At 35.2% G+C, this 16,959-nt stretch overlaps 1 protein-coding gene across 1 annotated transcript in view; it reads left to right on the top strand.

Moving 5' to 3' along the window:
* Positions 1–3,143: 3,143 nt before the first annotated feature.
* The window catches only part of LOC111087836, a gene marked incomplete at its 3' end in the record, with an annotated part of 53,601 nt that continues 39,785 nt past the window's right edge, over positions 3,144–16,959 (top strand). Inside the window, exon 1 of the mRNA XM_022395917.1 lies at positions 3,144–3,666. Within this exon, the coding sequence (XP_022251625.1) occupies positions 3,331–3,666 (336 nt within the window). The remainder of the gene's footprint in view (positions 3,667–16,959) is intronic.

Below are 16,959 nucleotides of genomic sequence, written 5' to 3'. Positions count from 1 at the left end.
TTGAAGAATAAAGGTTCATCTTTCGAAAGCGCTCGGATTATAGGTTTTTATCCTTTTGTATCAAAACTTCTTGAATCTACGTGTTTTTTCTGACGTCAGTGATGTTGGTATGTTGCCTAGATACGTGGTAACTCATGAGTAGAAGTAGAAGATCTTGATTCCGTGTTTTTTTATGTTATAAATGACCTATTGGTTTAAAAGTGTATGGTTATATTTCTCCACCTTTACATCAGAAGATGAATGGAGAATTGGGGTTCTGGTCTTCCTGACTTTAAGGAGTTAGCACATCTCTACATAAAAAAATGCTGATTCAAAGTTACATATCTGATAGAAGTAAAATTCCACAGGCAGCTCAAAACTTGAAACAAATTCATTGAGAAGTTTCTTTGCTAGACTTTCTGATTCCTAGATAGAAACAGCATATGTTTCTGGCCACTTGCTGAAATAACCCATCATCAACATGATGTACTTATTTCCTGGGTGAGAATGAGGTAAAGAACCAAGCACAACAACAGCAACTCTCTCAAGTAGTTCTCCAACACAATTCTGCCCTAGTTGTCCTTTTCGTTCCTTTTCTTGACTTTTGGACAGTGCCTCTGTGTGCTCCAGGAAACACAGCTAGTGATGTAACAACTGACGCTTCTTGTGTTTCAGTTTAATGTTCTCTTTCCTTAATTGACTCAATACTTTTCTCAGCCAACAACAAGGATCATGTGTGTGATTACGTCATCTAAATAGACGAGTACAACATTCCAGGGTAGTTCAGAGAGATCATTTCCATTAGTTGTTCAAATGTAGCAGATGTTTTACAAAATCCAAATGCTAACACAACAAATTTCCACAATCTATTTATTGCAGTTAAAGCTGTCTTTTCTTGACTTGCTTCATCAACGACCACTTTCCAGTACCCATTCTTCAGGTCCAATATGGAACACCATTTTGACAAATATAAAGCATCCTAAGTAGAGTCAAGCCTTGCCTTTGGGTAGATATACTTCTTAGGAACTTCATTCTTGTATGAACAATACTACCATATCTTTCATATATTATTGAAACACAAATTCAATTTTCATAGACTTGGAGTAGCAGGTAACTCAGTAATCAATCAACTGTGGTATTCTCAAGTGAACTGATTTCCCCCAAGATGAATCAGGTATGTTCTGCAGAATAACAGAAGGGTCAGTGGAAGATGTTATGCAAAGTAAAACTGTATTCTCTGTCTTTGTGTGAAAAAGAAAGATTGGACACAATATGAATCAATCTTTATTTTTTCGTACAGACAATGAAGAACAAAATGAGAGGACGACATCTTTTCTGGAGACTTCAGAGTTCTCAACAACGACTGTTGCGATTCTATGAGGAAACCAGGAAAATATTATGCTACCTTTCTAAGGAAGCGTGAACTACCCATGTCACTATTGGTCATTCCCAATGAAAATTAAGGGAAGTTATATTCTTAAGCTATCACTTGACCCACTAGTGGAAAAGATCACTGTCCACTTTCATAGTGAGTTTCACTCTTCAGAAATCTTTCTCATGAGAAGACTTACGTGATACCATAAGTGAATAATCCAGAACAATAGGTAACTAGTGCGAAAGAAACTTAGTTATTTCCTTGCCTTATATTCTACAGTTAAAACTATGTACACTACAATAATATATGTACAACAATACGACAATGCATCTGTCAACTAATTTTTGATTCAAGCTTCTAACTCTCATCACAAAAAGATTCATATGCTACTCTAATGATATCTATGAAGCATGACTATGAGTTTGAAGTTGTTTAGATGATCGTCTATAGCAAATGGTCAGAGAGCTAACCAGAAGGGGTGCAATTTTAAACTTATTGTTGATCACTAATAAAGGTGTGGTTGAAAGAGCTCAAGTTGAGAAACATTTGTGGAAAAGTGATCATTGCATCGTTTAGTTTGATGTTCTGCTACATATCAAAACTAACGGTAAGTTTTATTGTTTTTTTTAAGTACGCCAAAGGAGAACAAAATGTTAAAATGTGGATTGGGACCTTAAAGAAGCCCGATGGCAAAGTTTTTGTTGAAGACTGTGAGATGTCTGAGCTTATAAATATTTTTCTTCACTCCTGATCTTACAAGAGAATATATTAGCAATATTCGTGATCCTGGGTATTCTTTGAAAAATACTGAGATTGCTTGAATGGTGTAGAAATTAATAACTTATTGGTAAAAAGAAAAATTGAGAGATTAAAAATTTATTTTTTGCACAGGGTTTTAAAGGGGTGTCAATGCAAACGGCACCTTTCCTGTCTCGTGACGACCACTGGCGATCTAAAGTGGTGGAGGAACATATTTGTAATTTATTGTTACGCCACAGTCCGTTAGTTAATTTTCCGTAAAAATTCTTTCCGATGAAACTTTAGCGACACAAGTCCTTTCGTAAATAAAACTGGTTTATTCTTTCTGAATACAACTTTGCAATATACTTAATTTCCACAGTCGCGCTATAACAAACGCTATAATTCACAACGAACGTCTCACGTGCTCGACTCAACAATATTCTCTCTCTCTCTGTCTGCAGTTCAATTACACAGCATTACATTGTTGCCGTCACGTCTTGACCGTCTTATATATACAAGACTACCGCATATCTAGTAGGCTCTCGAGCATTCAGGAAGGGACGTGAACGTTCGAGAAGTGCATGACGTGTTATTAGAGTCACGTGACCTCCGCTGTCGTAACATTATTATATTTTTGTAAAGAATGTTACGTGTTATTTCTATGTGGGACAGTGTGAGGACATGATGTACTTAGATTGTCCAAAAACTTTTTTCTTCTTTTTGGTAAGGGACCAGATAAATACCCCCCCCCCCTCCATAAATACCCGTGGTGGTCAGAGCACAGATAGCCCATTTTACAAGTTTTTACTTAACAACAAACAAACAAACAAAATTACCGTTTGGTTTTTTTATCCACTGAGCCAAATCGAAAGCGGAATCACTGGGTGGTTAAATATTAGGTTTATTTTTCTTAATTTTGTTTATTAACGCTCCCTGTCGCTGTAGAGGTCCTCTCAAGAAATAAAAACTCGACTTTCTTACTATATACAATGTAGAGGGCAGCACCAACCGAGGGATAGTTATTTAGGCGTCTGCATGGTGAAAAAAATTTAATGCTGTTTTAGAACTATGTGTTTGAGTGAGTTTGTGATAAATTGTGTCGTTTGTATACAAACTATTTAGATACAATTGTATTCGTTGAAAATATTGCATTTACAACTGCCATCTATCACATTATTGAGTGAAACACGGTAAACAGTATTTAAAAGCCTTTAAAAAAAGTTAGGCGTTGAAGAATGCTTAGACGGAAAGGCAGGAAAACAGTTCCCAGCCAACTGATGCGCGAAAGTTCAACTTCAAGCTCGGTGCCCGACGAATCTGGACTTGATGATACGAACAGTCTTAACGCAAAGCTCAAGTTTACACAGTATTTAAATCAAGGTGTATCATTTAAGACCGATGAACCCCTGGCAACTGCTTATTTCAGAAACGTGGCGTGTGAGAGAAACAAAAAAATTAACCAGACAATCGCCGAGAAAGATCTACCTGATGGGTCGTGCTTGAGCCGCGTAGTAAAATTAAAAACCTCGTCCCACGCTGGGCCAAGTTCAGCGCCTGTACACCCGTGTGAGGTAAGTTGGGTCGTTAGATAACTATAAAATTGTACAACATCAAGTAAATTAACACTTATAAGTTCATGAAAGGAAATTGGCCATCGTTTGGTAATCAATTAAGAAAATCTCGTACCAGACTTTTTTAACATATCGTAGAAATAAAAAGATTTAGAAATATCACTTAATTCCAAACAGAAAACCCTTTTTTTTTAATTACAAAAAGAAAAGTTAAAAACATTTTTCCACTTCCAGTCGAGAAATGAATGCTTTATCTGATAAAGGGATAACTTAAATGGTCTAATTAAAGCTTTATTTATATATATTGTTTTAATATAAGAAATGTATATTTTTTAAATTAGGGGAATTCATTTAATATTTTTGCAACAATTTTTAACATTTTAAAACAAGAAATTGACTTGGTCAAATTCTTGTTCTAAAATTGGATTGCTGTCGCGTTTATTTAACATTTTCTTAATAACGTAACTGTTGTTAATTCAGGCTTAAAAGTTAATGCATTCAATTTTGCATGTTTAATTATCATAATTGGATATTAAAAATTAGTCATAATGAAACTTGTAGCGAAACATTTTAAAACTCGCGGAACAACTTAATTTAAAAATAATTAATTTCAAAATGAGATACGTTTGATATCGGACTTGTCTTGTTTATATTAGTACCTACGTAGGTCTGGAACTAAATGTTAGCATTAGTAATTAGTATGCTGAGTGAAAAGTATTTGGCTTGGAGATTGTTGTAATAAAGAATATACATTGTTCACACGTGCTAACAACGTTCACCATTGTTGAACGCCTGAATTGTAAAAACAAGTTTGTTTTTCTCCATAGAAAATGAAAGTTATTTGCTCCACATTGTTGGTGAAGTGTGACAATAGGTTGGAACGAGTTTGTATAATAGGACCACATTACGTACTTTTAAATATAGTGAACTGCCTTGAACTTCGTTGGTTCGTGTGACATTGTAATGGTTATTAAATTTTTCAATTTGAAAACTCAGACTTGATATTTTGAAAGAGTTTCGAAAGTTTTGTTGCTAGTAACCAAACAACTTGGTGATAATCATTTCTTTTCGAAATGTGGTTGTTGTCTTTCACGAATGATGGAAAGAAAAGTAAACACCCAACGTCCTGATAACAGATCCCACTTGTTTGCTAGCCAAGAGAACATTGACCACGCACTGAATGACCTTTGGTGACCGAAATCATGTGATAAAACTTGCTAGCCAACTTTTATTCGAACTCCTGATTAACTTGTTAGTTCATGAATGAATCTGACTTACTAGCGAACATTTGTAACAAATTATTTATTAAAAGCTGTATTTCCGTACACACACACACACACACACACACACACACACAGACGTGGGGTGTAGAGAGTACGGTCCCGCCCCCCCCCAATACTAATTGAAGACATGTGTATATTACACGAAACCTTCTGATTTTATGACGTTCATCACCCCCAACTTGAAAATCGTTCCCGTATTTATGTCCACACAATCCCATAGTTGCTCTTTCTTTGAAAGAGATGGAACTCCCACCGACTTGTTTACTAAGCCTAGTGACTCTGAAGACATCGAGTGATACATTAATTTCCATTTCCGTAAAACTAGAATAATGTTTAAAAAACAGAATAAAAAGCCTTCCTAAAATCTCTCAATTTTGGTAGTCACCGAATATTCTTCCTTTGGGGCATATAGGGGTTTAAGTAAAACAAACAAAGTCTGTAGAAAGTTTTGTAGCCTTGACAGAGAATGGTGAAAGAGGATACAAAAACCAGTTGTATATACAGGTGAAAGCGGTAAGATGTATGCATATATAATATAAAGTAAAATATTCTGTGTAGTAGGATACTTTAGGGTTGCTGTATGAGGAGGCAAGGTCACCTTGCCAGATCTGGTAGCTGAATAATTGTATTATAGCTAATTCTGTCCAAGAACCACTCAGTTGAGATTCGGTGTGACTTGTAACTGATCGTTCTGGACGTATGTTTAATAGCTGTCATTTTATATTGCATATCTAGAAATGTTATTGTTTTGTTTTTTTTGTATTATTGTCACATAGGGGCGAGCATGGGATTGATTTAAAACAATGAATAGAACAATAAATCAAAATATTACAAATAAATAAAACCACTGTCTTAATCTGAGTGATTGAACTCTTTACCTAAATTGTTTGCTCCTGATGAAGACGTGAAACCGAAATGTTAAGCAAATAAAACAACTTGTCGGGTTCTCTGAAGTTTAATGTTGTTCCATTTATTTATAATAATGTGTACTTCGCTCCAATCAGCATTGCGTAAATTAAACAATATAAAACAGATCAGTAAAGTATAACAATAATAAATGCTTGAAGTCATTAGAAGCATTGTTGTAAAGACGTAACATTTTCATTGTTGTGAAAGTACAAAAGTCGGTGTTTTATCAATTTAGCTTGTATTTTTATGTCGTGAACGTTACCCGTGGCTTGGCTAGAAATGATTTAAAAATATCGTAATTCTAAGAGGCTATTTCCCAAGTCTACAGTTACAAGTACTACACTGAAAATATATCCGTTTCTTCGGTGATTAACTTGTTTAATTTTTTGTTTGTTTGTGCGAATCTTTCTGTATTTATTTGTACTGGGACAACGTCTCGTGCTTCAACGTTGTCTCAGCACTAAGAAAATCGGTAGGAAATGTACATAAAAAAAAAAATTCAACCATAAATTTCAGTGATTTTTTTTCTATACTACATTATCTTTTAAAAAGTTCTCTTTAAAAAAAATATTTCGGAAAGTATTAATAACTGCCTAAAAATTTTAATTTGGTAACAATTCATCTCCCGGATGTACCCATAAGTTGGCCGAAAAAGAAACAAAAGAGATGAAGCTTGCTGTTGTTATCTTCCTACAAAGCACGTGCTGTTTATTGTTGTCTCATAGCTATGGGGGTATTTCAGCAGAAACAAAAATGGATTTTCCAGCCCTAGAAGCAGCAGGGCGTCGTTAAATTCCTTTAGGTCAGAATTACAGACATTCCACTGTAGATTGTCAACAAGATGAACTGTACACTTCTGGTACGTCACAAATTATCAGGTGTGCAAAGTGAGTCCCACCCGTGTGGGCCCTCCCATTATTACACGTTATTCTGTTTCACTCATAATGTCATAGAATCACACATTGTTACTTGCACACTGTAGTTAGCCGAATTGTTGTGTTTTTGTTATGGAATCACGCATTGTTACTTGCACACTGTAGTTAGCCGAATTGTTGTGTTTTTGTTATGGAATCACAAACAATTCGGCTAACTACAGTGTGCAAGTAACAATGCGTGTTTTTGTTATGGAATCACAAACAATTCGGCTAACTACAGTGTGCAAGTAACAATGGTGTTTTTGTTATGGAATTGCACATTGTTACTTGCACACTGTAGTTAGCCGAATTGTTGTGTTTTTACAGTTTCTCGATGTAAGATGTCACAACAATGTGAATTTCCCCATACCCACTAGAACCCCCCTGTGGCCCAGCAGTGTTTGTTGGTAAGCTCAAAGCTCCCCAATGAGTTAAAATGTGCTTTGTCCACCATGGGTATCAAAACCAGAGAGCTTGAGGGTTTGTAACGTTAAATTTCGGGACCTTGTGGTGGGCACAGCATAAACAGCCCATTGTGCTAAAGGAAAAACTACTGTAGAGACATAAACTAATCTAAGCTTATTTTTAAACGATTTTACTTGTTAAATTCTCCAATATGTGCATCATATTTATCATCACGAACATCGAGTACGTCTTATTCATCATCATTCCGTTGGCATGACAATACTCCTGCTTGAGTCAAAACGTTTGTTGAATGCGAACAAAGCTTTCGTCTTCTGAAACCCGAGAAAAGAAACTCGATGTACTTGAGATCTAAAAGTGATTTTAAAAAAAAATTGCTCGAGCAGTTTATTTTCTAATTCTCATAAGAAATTACACTTCGTGTAAACGCCGCAAAGGGAGGGGGGGTGAGCATAACTTGAAGCAACGCTATATCGTGGAGTAACGGTAAAGAAAGGATTAAGTGACGTATTTGGGTGGCAGTTGACAGTCCTGTCTTCTGTCAGGGACGTCGTTAAGTTCTTTTTAAGTGTTCCATGAAGGATGTAGACTTTCTAGATACACGAGTACTCGTGTGACGTCACGCTTGAATGAGTGACGTCACGTTTCAACTCTAACTGATCTATACAGTGAGAGAATATACTGTGAAAGGGGACCTCAATCCGACAAGTCTGGACAAGACTAGCTTGCTGCTTCGTCATTCTTATGAATCATAGTAAAGTCAGATAAAAAATAAATTTAAATAATTAATTAAAATGGTGAGTGTTAAAATTATATTAACATACATAATGTTGTGTTATTGATTCTATAAAAAATCTGATTCAAATAAAAAATAGGAAAAAAATTACAATTCACTCGATTAATCTGTCCCCCCCTCCCATAACAGTTGTTGTTCACAAAAAAATTGAAGCCTAAACTGTTACTGTGTGTCGTATCCTAGCCGACCTGATGAGGCCTGTAACGTTTAAAAACCCTTGGGAAAAAAAAAACGTAAGTTGAAACGTCGTGTGGAATTTAAAAAAAAGAAAACATTTATCTGAAGTTGTTTGCTATATTTATAGAAATGGTTTGTATCTTTCAGTCAGCACTAAAAACTTTTAAAAAGTTATACAAAATTTTTACTTTTTTCTTCACGTCTTTTTGTGACACTTGGTTGGTAATGTTTGCGGTATCCCATAACTGCTAAAAGTGGGATATAAAAGGAATGACGAAAATCGCGGTCAAAACAACCAGCAGGACACAGTGTGTATTACAGGAGTGATAGTTGAGTGATCTTCCACTTTCTGTAGTTCGGACTGTGGTCATCACATATTTTCAGTGGAGGTGCTCTATGGGACCCTTACTTCACGTACCGAATTTCAAGGCAATCCGTTAAAAAATACAATGTAAGAAATGTGAAATCTCAAATTTTGATTGAATTTTCTCCTATTTTTCATCTTCGCACTAAAAGTACGGAAACTTTATTTGATAGAAAAAACATACTTAACTTTTATGGATTTTTTTTTTCAAACTTGGTACAATTAAAAATATTTTCAACCTACAATTAGGAGTCTCATTTGGTCTAAATATAAACCACACGTGCAAGGTTATTTAACAAAAAACCGCTGAATTTTGACCAAAATTTTTGCGCACGCTTACGCAGAAAAAAAAAGAAGTCACGTGAGCTATCAGTCTGAAATTTTTACTACAGCTTCACGTAAGGGAAAAGGTGGACCATTTTTAGTCATTCCGATTAAAGATGGCTGATTTAGAGCAGCAAACTATAAGGTGAAAGCATGTTCAGATACACAAGTTTTGGTTAGGCCAAACAAACTAGATTAGCAGTTTGAAGTTCAAGTTTGCCAAATTTTATGAATTTATCCTAATTAAAGAGCGTTTAGCGTCACAATGTATTAGTTTAAGCAATTAGCATAAATAATGATGCTTGATACGACTGAACCGAGTGCATGCGGGTGATGACAAGAAACTGTTAATCAAAATTCCGTGGCGTTACTATAAAGGAAGTTATTAACACTATTTTAGAGAGAAAAATCTACTACCATATATTTTAAAGAATCTGGTTGGTTCTGTAAAGTAAAGGTCTATTCCGAATAATAGGGTTGCGATCCTGAAGCTAATGTTGGTTACTATCGAGTGTCACTTTCTAACTTGCTGTGGTTTATTGGTATGTATTGACAAAAAGTCATGATATCTAATCTAAAACAACTTAGATGTGAAAAAAAAATACAGCCAATAAAAGATTGAGCGTGTGATTTAAAGGAATGAAATCAAAATTGGCGGCCAAACTGGTAACTACACTTGTAGCATTGATAAGAATTTTACAAAAATATTCATTTATTAATTAGCCAGGCCGCGTATGTTGTTTTATCCACAATCATGCTCTAAGTTCAATAAAAACGTAGCCTGGCTAACTAATCAATGAATATTTGCTGTAAAATTCTTATCAATGCTATAAGCGTAGTTACCAATTTGGCCGCTTTGATTTCGTTTCTTTAAGTCGCACGCTCAATCCTTTTTTCGGCTACACCTTTTTTTTTTCACATCCGAGGTGTTTTTGATCAGATGTTGTTAATACCGTGTCAACGATTTACCCGGACGTGATTAAGACAAAGACACGTGCTCTACCGAGTAGAACTCCCCACCCCCACCCACTGGCTTCTCAGTAACATCTGGGGCTTATAATACCAAAATTGGTGGACCGATCGCAGCGCAGATAGTCCTCCACTCTGCAGTTTTGTGCTTTAAAAAAAACAACAACTAATATTTAAACAACGAATAGCAGGAGGTGGTGGTAATGGGGTGGGGGGGGTTAACTTGAAGTTTTTTCACCAGTGCCCCATTGGTTACAAACAAATGTTATGAAATTGAAATGAATATGGAGTTTCAACTGAATAAATAATTTCTATACACTCCCATTTTACACACAACAAGCCTTCTCATAGACATAATGGATCTCATTTTACTCGTTATATTTTTGTCTTTGAGCTTTACTGAGCCCCTGTCTGCCATCAAGATCATTCCGCACCATTCCTAATCTACAGTGCCCGGCATGGCCACTTGGTTAGGGCGCTTGACTCGAAATATGAAGATCGCGGGTTCGAATCCCCGTCCCACCAAACATGCTCGCCCTTTCAGCCGTCGGGGCGTTATAATGTGACTGTCAGTTCCACTATTCGTTGGTAAGAGAGTACCAGCCTAAGAGTTGGCGATGCGTGGTGATGACTAGCTCCCTTCTTTCTGGTCTTTTACTGCTAAATCAGAAATGGCTAGCGCAGATAGCTCTCGTGTAGCTTTGCGCGAAATTCAAAACAAACAAACCTAATCCACCTGACCCTCCCAGGTCCAAACAAGGACCTAACTCCTGATGAAGCAGAAAAACTGAATTATCGGATTAATACTTATTTTTGCTTTAGCATCTTTCAATTGAGTGTTGAGTCACAATAGTTATTTCATGATCTATTATTACCTTATTTTGGTTTCTGCCCTGTTGCACTTTCGGTTGATTTATTTAGTGTGTGTGTGTGTGGGGGGGGGGGGAGGACATGAAAAAGCCTTGAGTTCCGGACAGGAAGTTCCTAATAATGAGATCACACTACTACTGCGAACTCTCTTTGAATGTATCGAGTCGCTTGTTAACGTAATGATGTAGACGTTACGTCAAGTACTGAAAACTTCAGTCTTTTTTTCACCCTGAATGCTAGTTGTCCAAACTTTCATGAACATGCGTATTCCGTATTGGCATCGTCCAATCATAATTCGAGAGTTTTGGTTATTTCTCGGGATCCTACGTTGTGTAACGTTTAGTTGATCTGGTATTTAAATTCAATACAATGACAAGAACGATTGAACTGTTTTAAACTTAGAAGTGATAGCAATAATTACATAATTAATAATATTTTTTTCATAACCAAAATTTACCGCAATTATTTATCCTAATTCAACATTACTTTGATCAGTTTTTTTTACCTGGTAAGCCTTATTTAAATTGTTTTTTCAAAGTGCTTGAAAGGACGATATTTCTGCTATTTTTAGATTCACTCCAGTAGTCGGGAGTGGATAGCACGTGTGTTGTTGCTGTGGGTTACAGTGCCCTCACGAATATGTACAGATTAGCCATCTAACAATGCATATTAACCGTCAAACAATACAGCCAAACCTCAATTGTTTGAGGTACGTACGTTCTTCCACTGATGTAATTTTTATGTGAAGCAACTTAAATACGAGTTCTAGTGGGTTACTTTAGGGATTCCGTTTGTCATTTTGTTAGTATTATACTTTTAATTTTTCTTGACTTATTTTTACGTAAAACGAAACCAATAAATATAAAAATGCCTATAAAATGTAAACCTTTCATGTCTTATTTTAAATTCTCCTTATCACTTATCTTTCACAAATACATTAATTCTTACTATTTGAACGTATTTCTTATTAAGCTGAGAGATCACTGAATTACTCGTACACCAAAGTGCGATACGAATTTGAAGCTATTTATGGAACACCAGGGGGAAAAACTACATATACAAGAATAAATAAATATATCTTATTCTTGTGGAGTTACTGCACGTCAAAGTAGTTTATCACTTTTATGTAAACAAATCCCTGAATATATGTACTCAGTCTCTCTTATTCAGCACAGATATTACTCGGGGATTATTTTATTCGATATTTTACGTCTGTAATTTTTATTTCTGCAGAAATGTTTAGCGTTGGACGTAAAACAAATATAGCAGTTACGTTAATATGATCTTTAGTACGAATGTTTGACCATAGGTGGCAGGAGCGCATCGTTAAAAATTACTTTCTTGTCTTCAGCGTGAAACGTTAATTTCTAAGAAACATTTCTGTTTGTCGTTCTTAATTATTATTCAAGACTGAGTCAACTCAAGTATGTGAAACTAAAATAACAAAAGTACAAGAACTAGGAGAAAGGATTTTTTAAAATTATTTGCAGTTTTAGTTAAATAATACTACGAGAACAATATTTCATTAGATTTTAGGCTCGTGGTAAGAGTACTGGAGTACAAAATGCTGATGTTGTATTCAAGAAAAAATGATTTAACGTTTATACCTTTTTTATTCTTTAAGCTTGAGAAACGATGTAACTTCAAAAACTAAGTTATTTAATTGGACATATTTATTTTCCATTAAGGTTAGTTGTGGCTTAGTGGTTAGTGTACCCGGACTGTGAATACAGCGATTCAGAGTTCGCGATCATTTGCCGCGAAAACGCGCTCCGCAATTTTGGGGCCTTGAGTCGGGCACAATAGTGGCGACCAAATTCTTGTGTTCGATATTCAATAATTATCAGTTGGCAGTGGCTTGCCGCTCTTCCTGGTTTGGGACGTCTGTACCTGGATAGTCCTGCTCAAAACTCCGAAACAAACTGGTTTTCCAAATGTAATATTACATACAAATCATACTTCAATGTTATAATTCAAATAGTATAAATGAAAATGCTAACTGTATTTAATTAATCAAAATTATAAAGTCACACGTGTTATAAACGCTCTCAATTCATTACTCATGTCAAAATGTATCTTATAATTTTATACGTTTTTTTTTTGTTTATTGCATTGGTCCCTAATAGTCCGAATAAACGCCACTAGATGTCACAACACCATAAATTATTGGGTATTTATTTCATTGCTCTGGAAGTTGTTTTTTGTTTATTTTTTCTTTGCTTCAAGTCTTATTTTAATGTATTTTCTTCGCATTACTAAAATATATCAAAGATTTTAGGAGCTCCATGGTCTAAAACTTTTAATTTTGTTTTTATTTTCACTTTTTTAAGAGGCCGTGGATACAAAGTGATATCATTTTGATGTTGAAAGTTTCTCTACTTTCAATGTATTTGCAGTGCTACCTGAACTTCGTTAATAGTTTTCAAACGTGGATTACAATTCTTCGTTGAATTATTTACAAAAACTAATATCGATTAATTAAAGGACGACCTTGACAGGTTATTGACAATAAATCGAAATCATTCCCGTCATAGACGGATATAGATAACATTTATTTATATTTTAGGGACTTTACTTTCCAAAGAGGGATCGTAGCTGTATTGTAGTAATATTCGTTTTAATTTATATATGCTATGTTATAACTATGCTATGCTATGTTATGCTATGTTTAGTGCTATGTTATAAACTAGAAATTGTTTCTTATAACGCTGTTATTATTAAACGTTGTTTGTATTGTGAATCCGAACTATTGCCGCAAAAACGCGCTCCGCACGTTGAGGCTGTGGGTGCGTTATGAGAGTGAGGGTCAAATCCCTCTATTCTATCATATAAGAGTAGCCTGGGAATTGGCGGTGCGTGTTGTTGACTAGTTGCCCTCCATCTAATCTTATCAGTTCCAAATTAAGGATGGCTATTCGCAGATAGCAATTTGTGTAGCTAAAATTTTGAAACAAATAAACATTCTTTGCTAGGACTGTTTATTTTTCGAAAAGTTTAGAAAGTGTTCCTTGAATTTCTCTTCACTGTGTGATATTTTTGAAATCTCCAAGAATTTAGCGTCATAAACTTACCACTAGGGGACATTCACAAATAAATCGATTATATGAATTATTTTCTATCATAGACATATAGACAAACAGCATATATATATATATATATATATTTGCTACAGATCTGCCCACGAGGTTTCGTTCAAATTATTATCTAGACTGAACCACAATATATTCGAAATGCTATTTTTAGATGTAACCTGTTTGAAATATGCAATGGAGTGACTGACATAGATTAATGTCCGATTACAATTATTAGGCCTAAACGGTCCTTCTAATTACCACGATTACAATATTAGGCCTAAACGGTCCTTCTAATTACCACGATTACAATATTAGGCCTAAACGGTCCTTCTAATTACCACGATTACAATTATTAGGCCTAAACGGTCATTCTAATTAACACAACAATTATTAGGCCTAAACGATCATTCTAATTAACACGACAACAATTATTAGGCCTAAACGATCATTCTAATTAACACGAAAACAATTATTAGGCCTAAACGATCATTCTAATTAACACGAAAACAATTATTAGGCCTAAACGATCATTCTAATTAACACGATAACAATTTTTAGGCCTAACGGTCTTTCTAATTACCACGGATACACGTGTAATAAGATCACAACGACATTTGTAATTTAATTTCCAGAAACTTTCAAAATAAATCATTACAACGAAGATTAAGCCGTTTTATTTATTCATTACAGTATCGGTCCTTTGCTTAAATTTTATGAAATCAATGTGGTTAGTTCGTCAAAAATGCTATTGTTAAGGCTTAATGATGTAATATCATCCAAGTTTATTATGTTAACTTCCATTATCTGTAATTTGTGTGCGTGACGGGGTGAAATTCTGAAAACAAATGTAGAGATACTCAGCTGAGTGAAGTGGACCTGTTTTTGAAAAAGAAAAAAAAATCTACGCGTAAACATGAAAAAACTAAGTTCTGGTACTCAGTACCAGTGAGTACCGGCAGAATTTTACCCCTGTGTATGTGTGTGTAACATTATTAAAGTTCCTTCTCTTAGTTTCATTTTAAAGTTTTGTTTTGTTTTTACGATAACGAACTTTCCCGCAAGGCAGTAAAATATATTTCCCAAATATACAGTGTTTTAGTGAAATTTGACTTGGATTTATATCACCTATACCTCAAGACCCCCCCCCCCCGTCTAACTAACAAAACGATAACCTTGGAAACCTCAAAGTTTGTGAAGTTCAATTATAACATTTTAACTACCGTTTTGTTTCATCTGATAATTCTTGAAACTTGTACGGCTGGGACTAAATTAAAAGAAGATTGTTCTATTTAATTAATTTATCGCTTTTATTTCACGCACGAGAGCATACGTTCGAGAGATAAGCGATCTGATAAACCTAGAAAAACGAGATACGTCGAAGTTGTTTTATTTGTTTTTCACTTTTTCCTCCGCGTGCTTTTTTTTTTTGTTCACTTTGGCGAGTTTGTTTACTGTATTAAGGACAAATTTTTTAATCCTTAACTTGCCCTGAGTAGCTCGGGAGTCCTTGAATGTGAAAGACACCACTAGGTGGTGTAGGACAATCATATATATCATATACACACACACACACACACACACACACACACACACACACAGCGATTTATATTCAGCCGACTCATACATATGTAAAAATGTCGTCTCGCCGCCTTGGTACCTACTTGCATGTCTGTCTGCTTCAGCACGTGAACAGGTGGACCCCTGTGCGTGGTGGTTGGAATGTGGTACAGTCGCTAGAGCGTCTTGCCTGCTATTCACCGTGTGCCTTACAGGTGGTGTTAAGCCTCGTGTCTCGACCGCTAGCTAGTCTAGTGGGACTCAGTTGCATAGGGTTTTGAAAATCCCTGATATTGTTGGACTAGCGAAGTGTTATGGTAATATGTTATAACGTTAAAAGTACGTTATCATCGTGATGCCGCGCTGGTGAAATATATTATTGAAATGGTAAGGTTTGAACATTTTTGCAACAAAACTGGAGTATGATGATAAGAAGTATTAAATAAATGAAATAATGAAGTGGTATGGAGCCTTTTCATTGTCGAGCTACAACAATGTTTCGATCTCAACAATGTAAAACAATCTTATGGATTTTTCAAATACTTTGTTTATCCCGTGATATTAGAAACACCAACAGTGTATTTTTATATCTATGCAGTGATCTCGTGAATTTTTAATACGCGATTTGGATTTACTTTACGTTTTTTTTGTTTTTTTTTTGATGGGATCTCAAGATGTGAGAAATGATAAAATGACAGAGAAAGAAACTCGGGTTTTGCCTCAACCGAAGAAAAAGCCGTTCCTGCCTCCCAAACCAATTCAACAACATATTGAGGTGCGTAGAAAGGTTTTGTCCGATAAATTTGACAGCTAAATTGACGTTTATTACAATGACCAGAACCTTATTGTTGCGGATTTTCAAAATGGTAAACGTAAATTTTGGATGAGTTTCTCAACCATTATACGTATACAGGTAATGTTTCTAGGCCTATCAAATGTGATAAAATATATTTTCTGTCTCAATATGTTTATATCCGACACATTTCCCCGAGTCTTTCATAGACTTCGTACATTGGTGTGTAACACATATACGGATCTGTCTTTGTTTATCTCGAGTCTCCGTGCATGAAGACCTCTTGTTCAACTTACTCTCTATATTTAGCTGCCACAGGTTCGAAATGCTATTTTTAGAAGCATCTCGTTTTAAACGTGTAATAGACTGATAAAAAAATACCTGTACTCTCGCGTGATTTTTCTTAGTTAGGCTTTTATAAAATACCTGTACTCTCACGTGATTTTTTCTTAGTCAGCTTTTAGAAAATACCTGTACTCTCACGTGATTTTTCTTAGTTAGGCTTTTAGAAAATACCTGTACTCTCACGTGATTTTTTTCTTAGTTAGCTTTTAGAAAATGCCTGTACTCTCACGTGATTTTAGAAAATACCTGTACTCTCACGCGATTTTTCTCTTAGTTAGCTTTTAGAAAATACCTGTACTCTCACGTGATTTTAGAAAATACCTGTACTCTCACGCGATTTTTCTCTTAGTTAGCTTTTAGAAAATACCTGTACTCTCACGTGATTTTTTTTTTTCTTAGATAATTTTTAGAAAATGCCTGTACTCTCACGTGATTTTTTTTCTTAGTTAGCTTTTAGAAAATGCCTGTACTCTCACGTGATTTTTTTTCTTAGTT

This window comes from Limulus polyphemus, unplaced genomic scaffold (genome assembly GCF_000517525.1).
Source record: "Limulus polyphemus unplaced genomic scaffold, Limulus_polyphemus-2.1.2 Scaffold2720, whole genome shotgun sequence".
Taxonomy (NCBI): Eukaryota; Metazoa; Arthropoda; class Merostomata; order Xiphosura; family Limulidae; genus Limulus; species Limulus polyphemus.
This window is presented reverse-complemented; position numbering and strand designations above follow the sequence as displayed.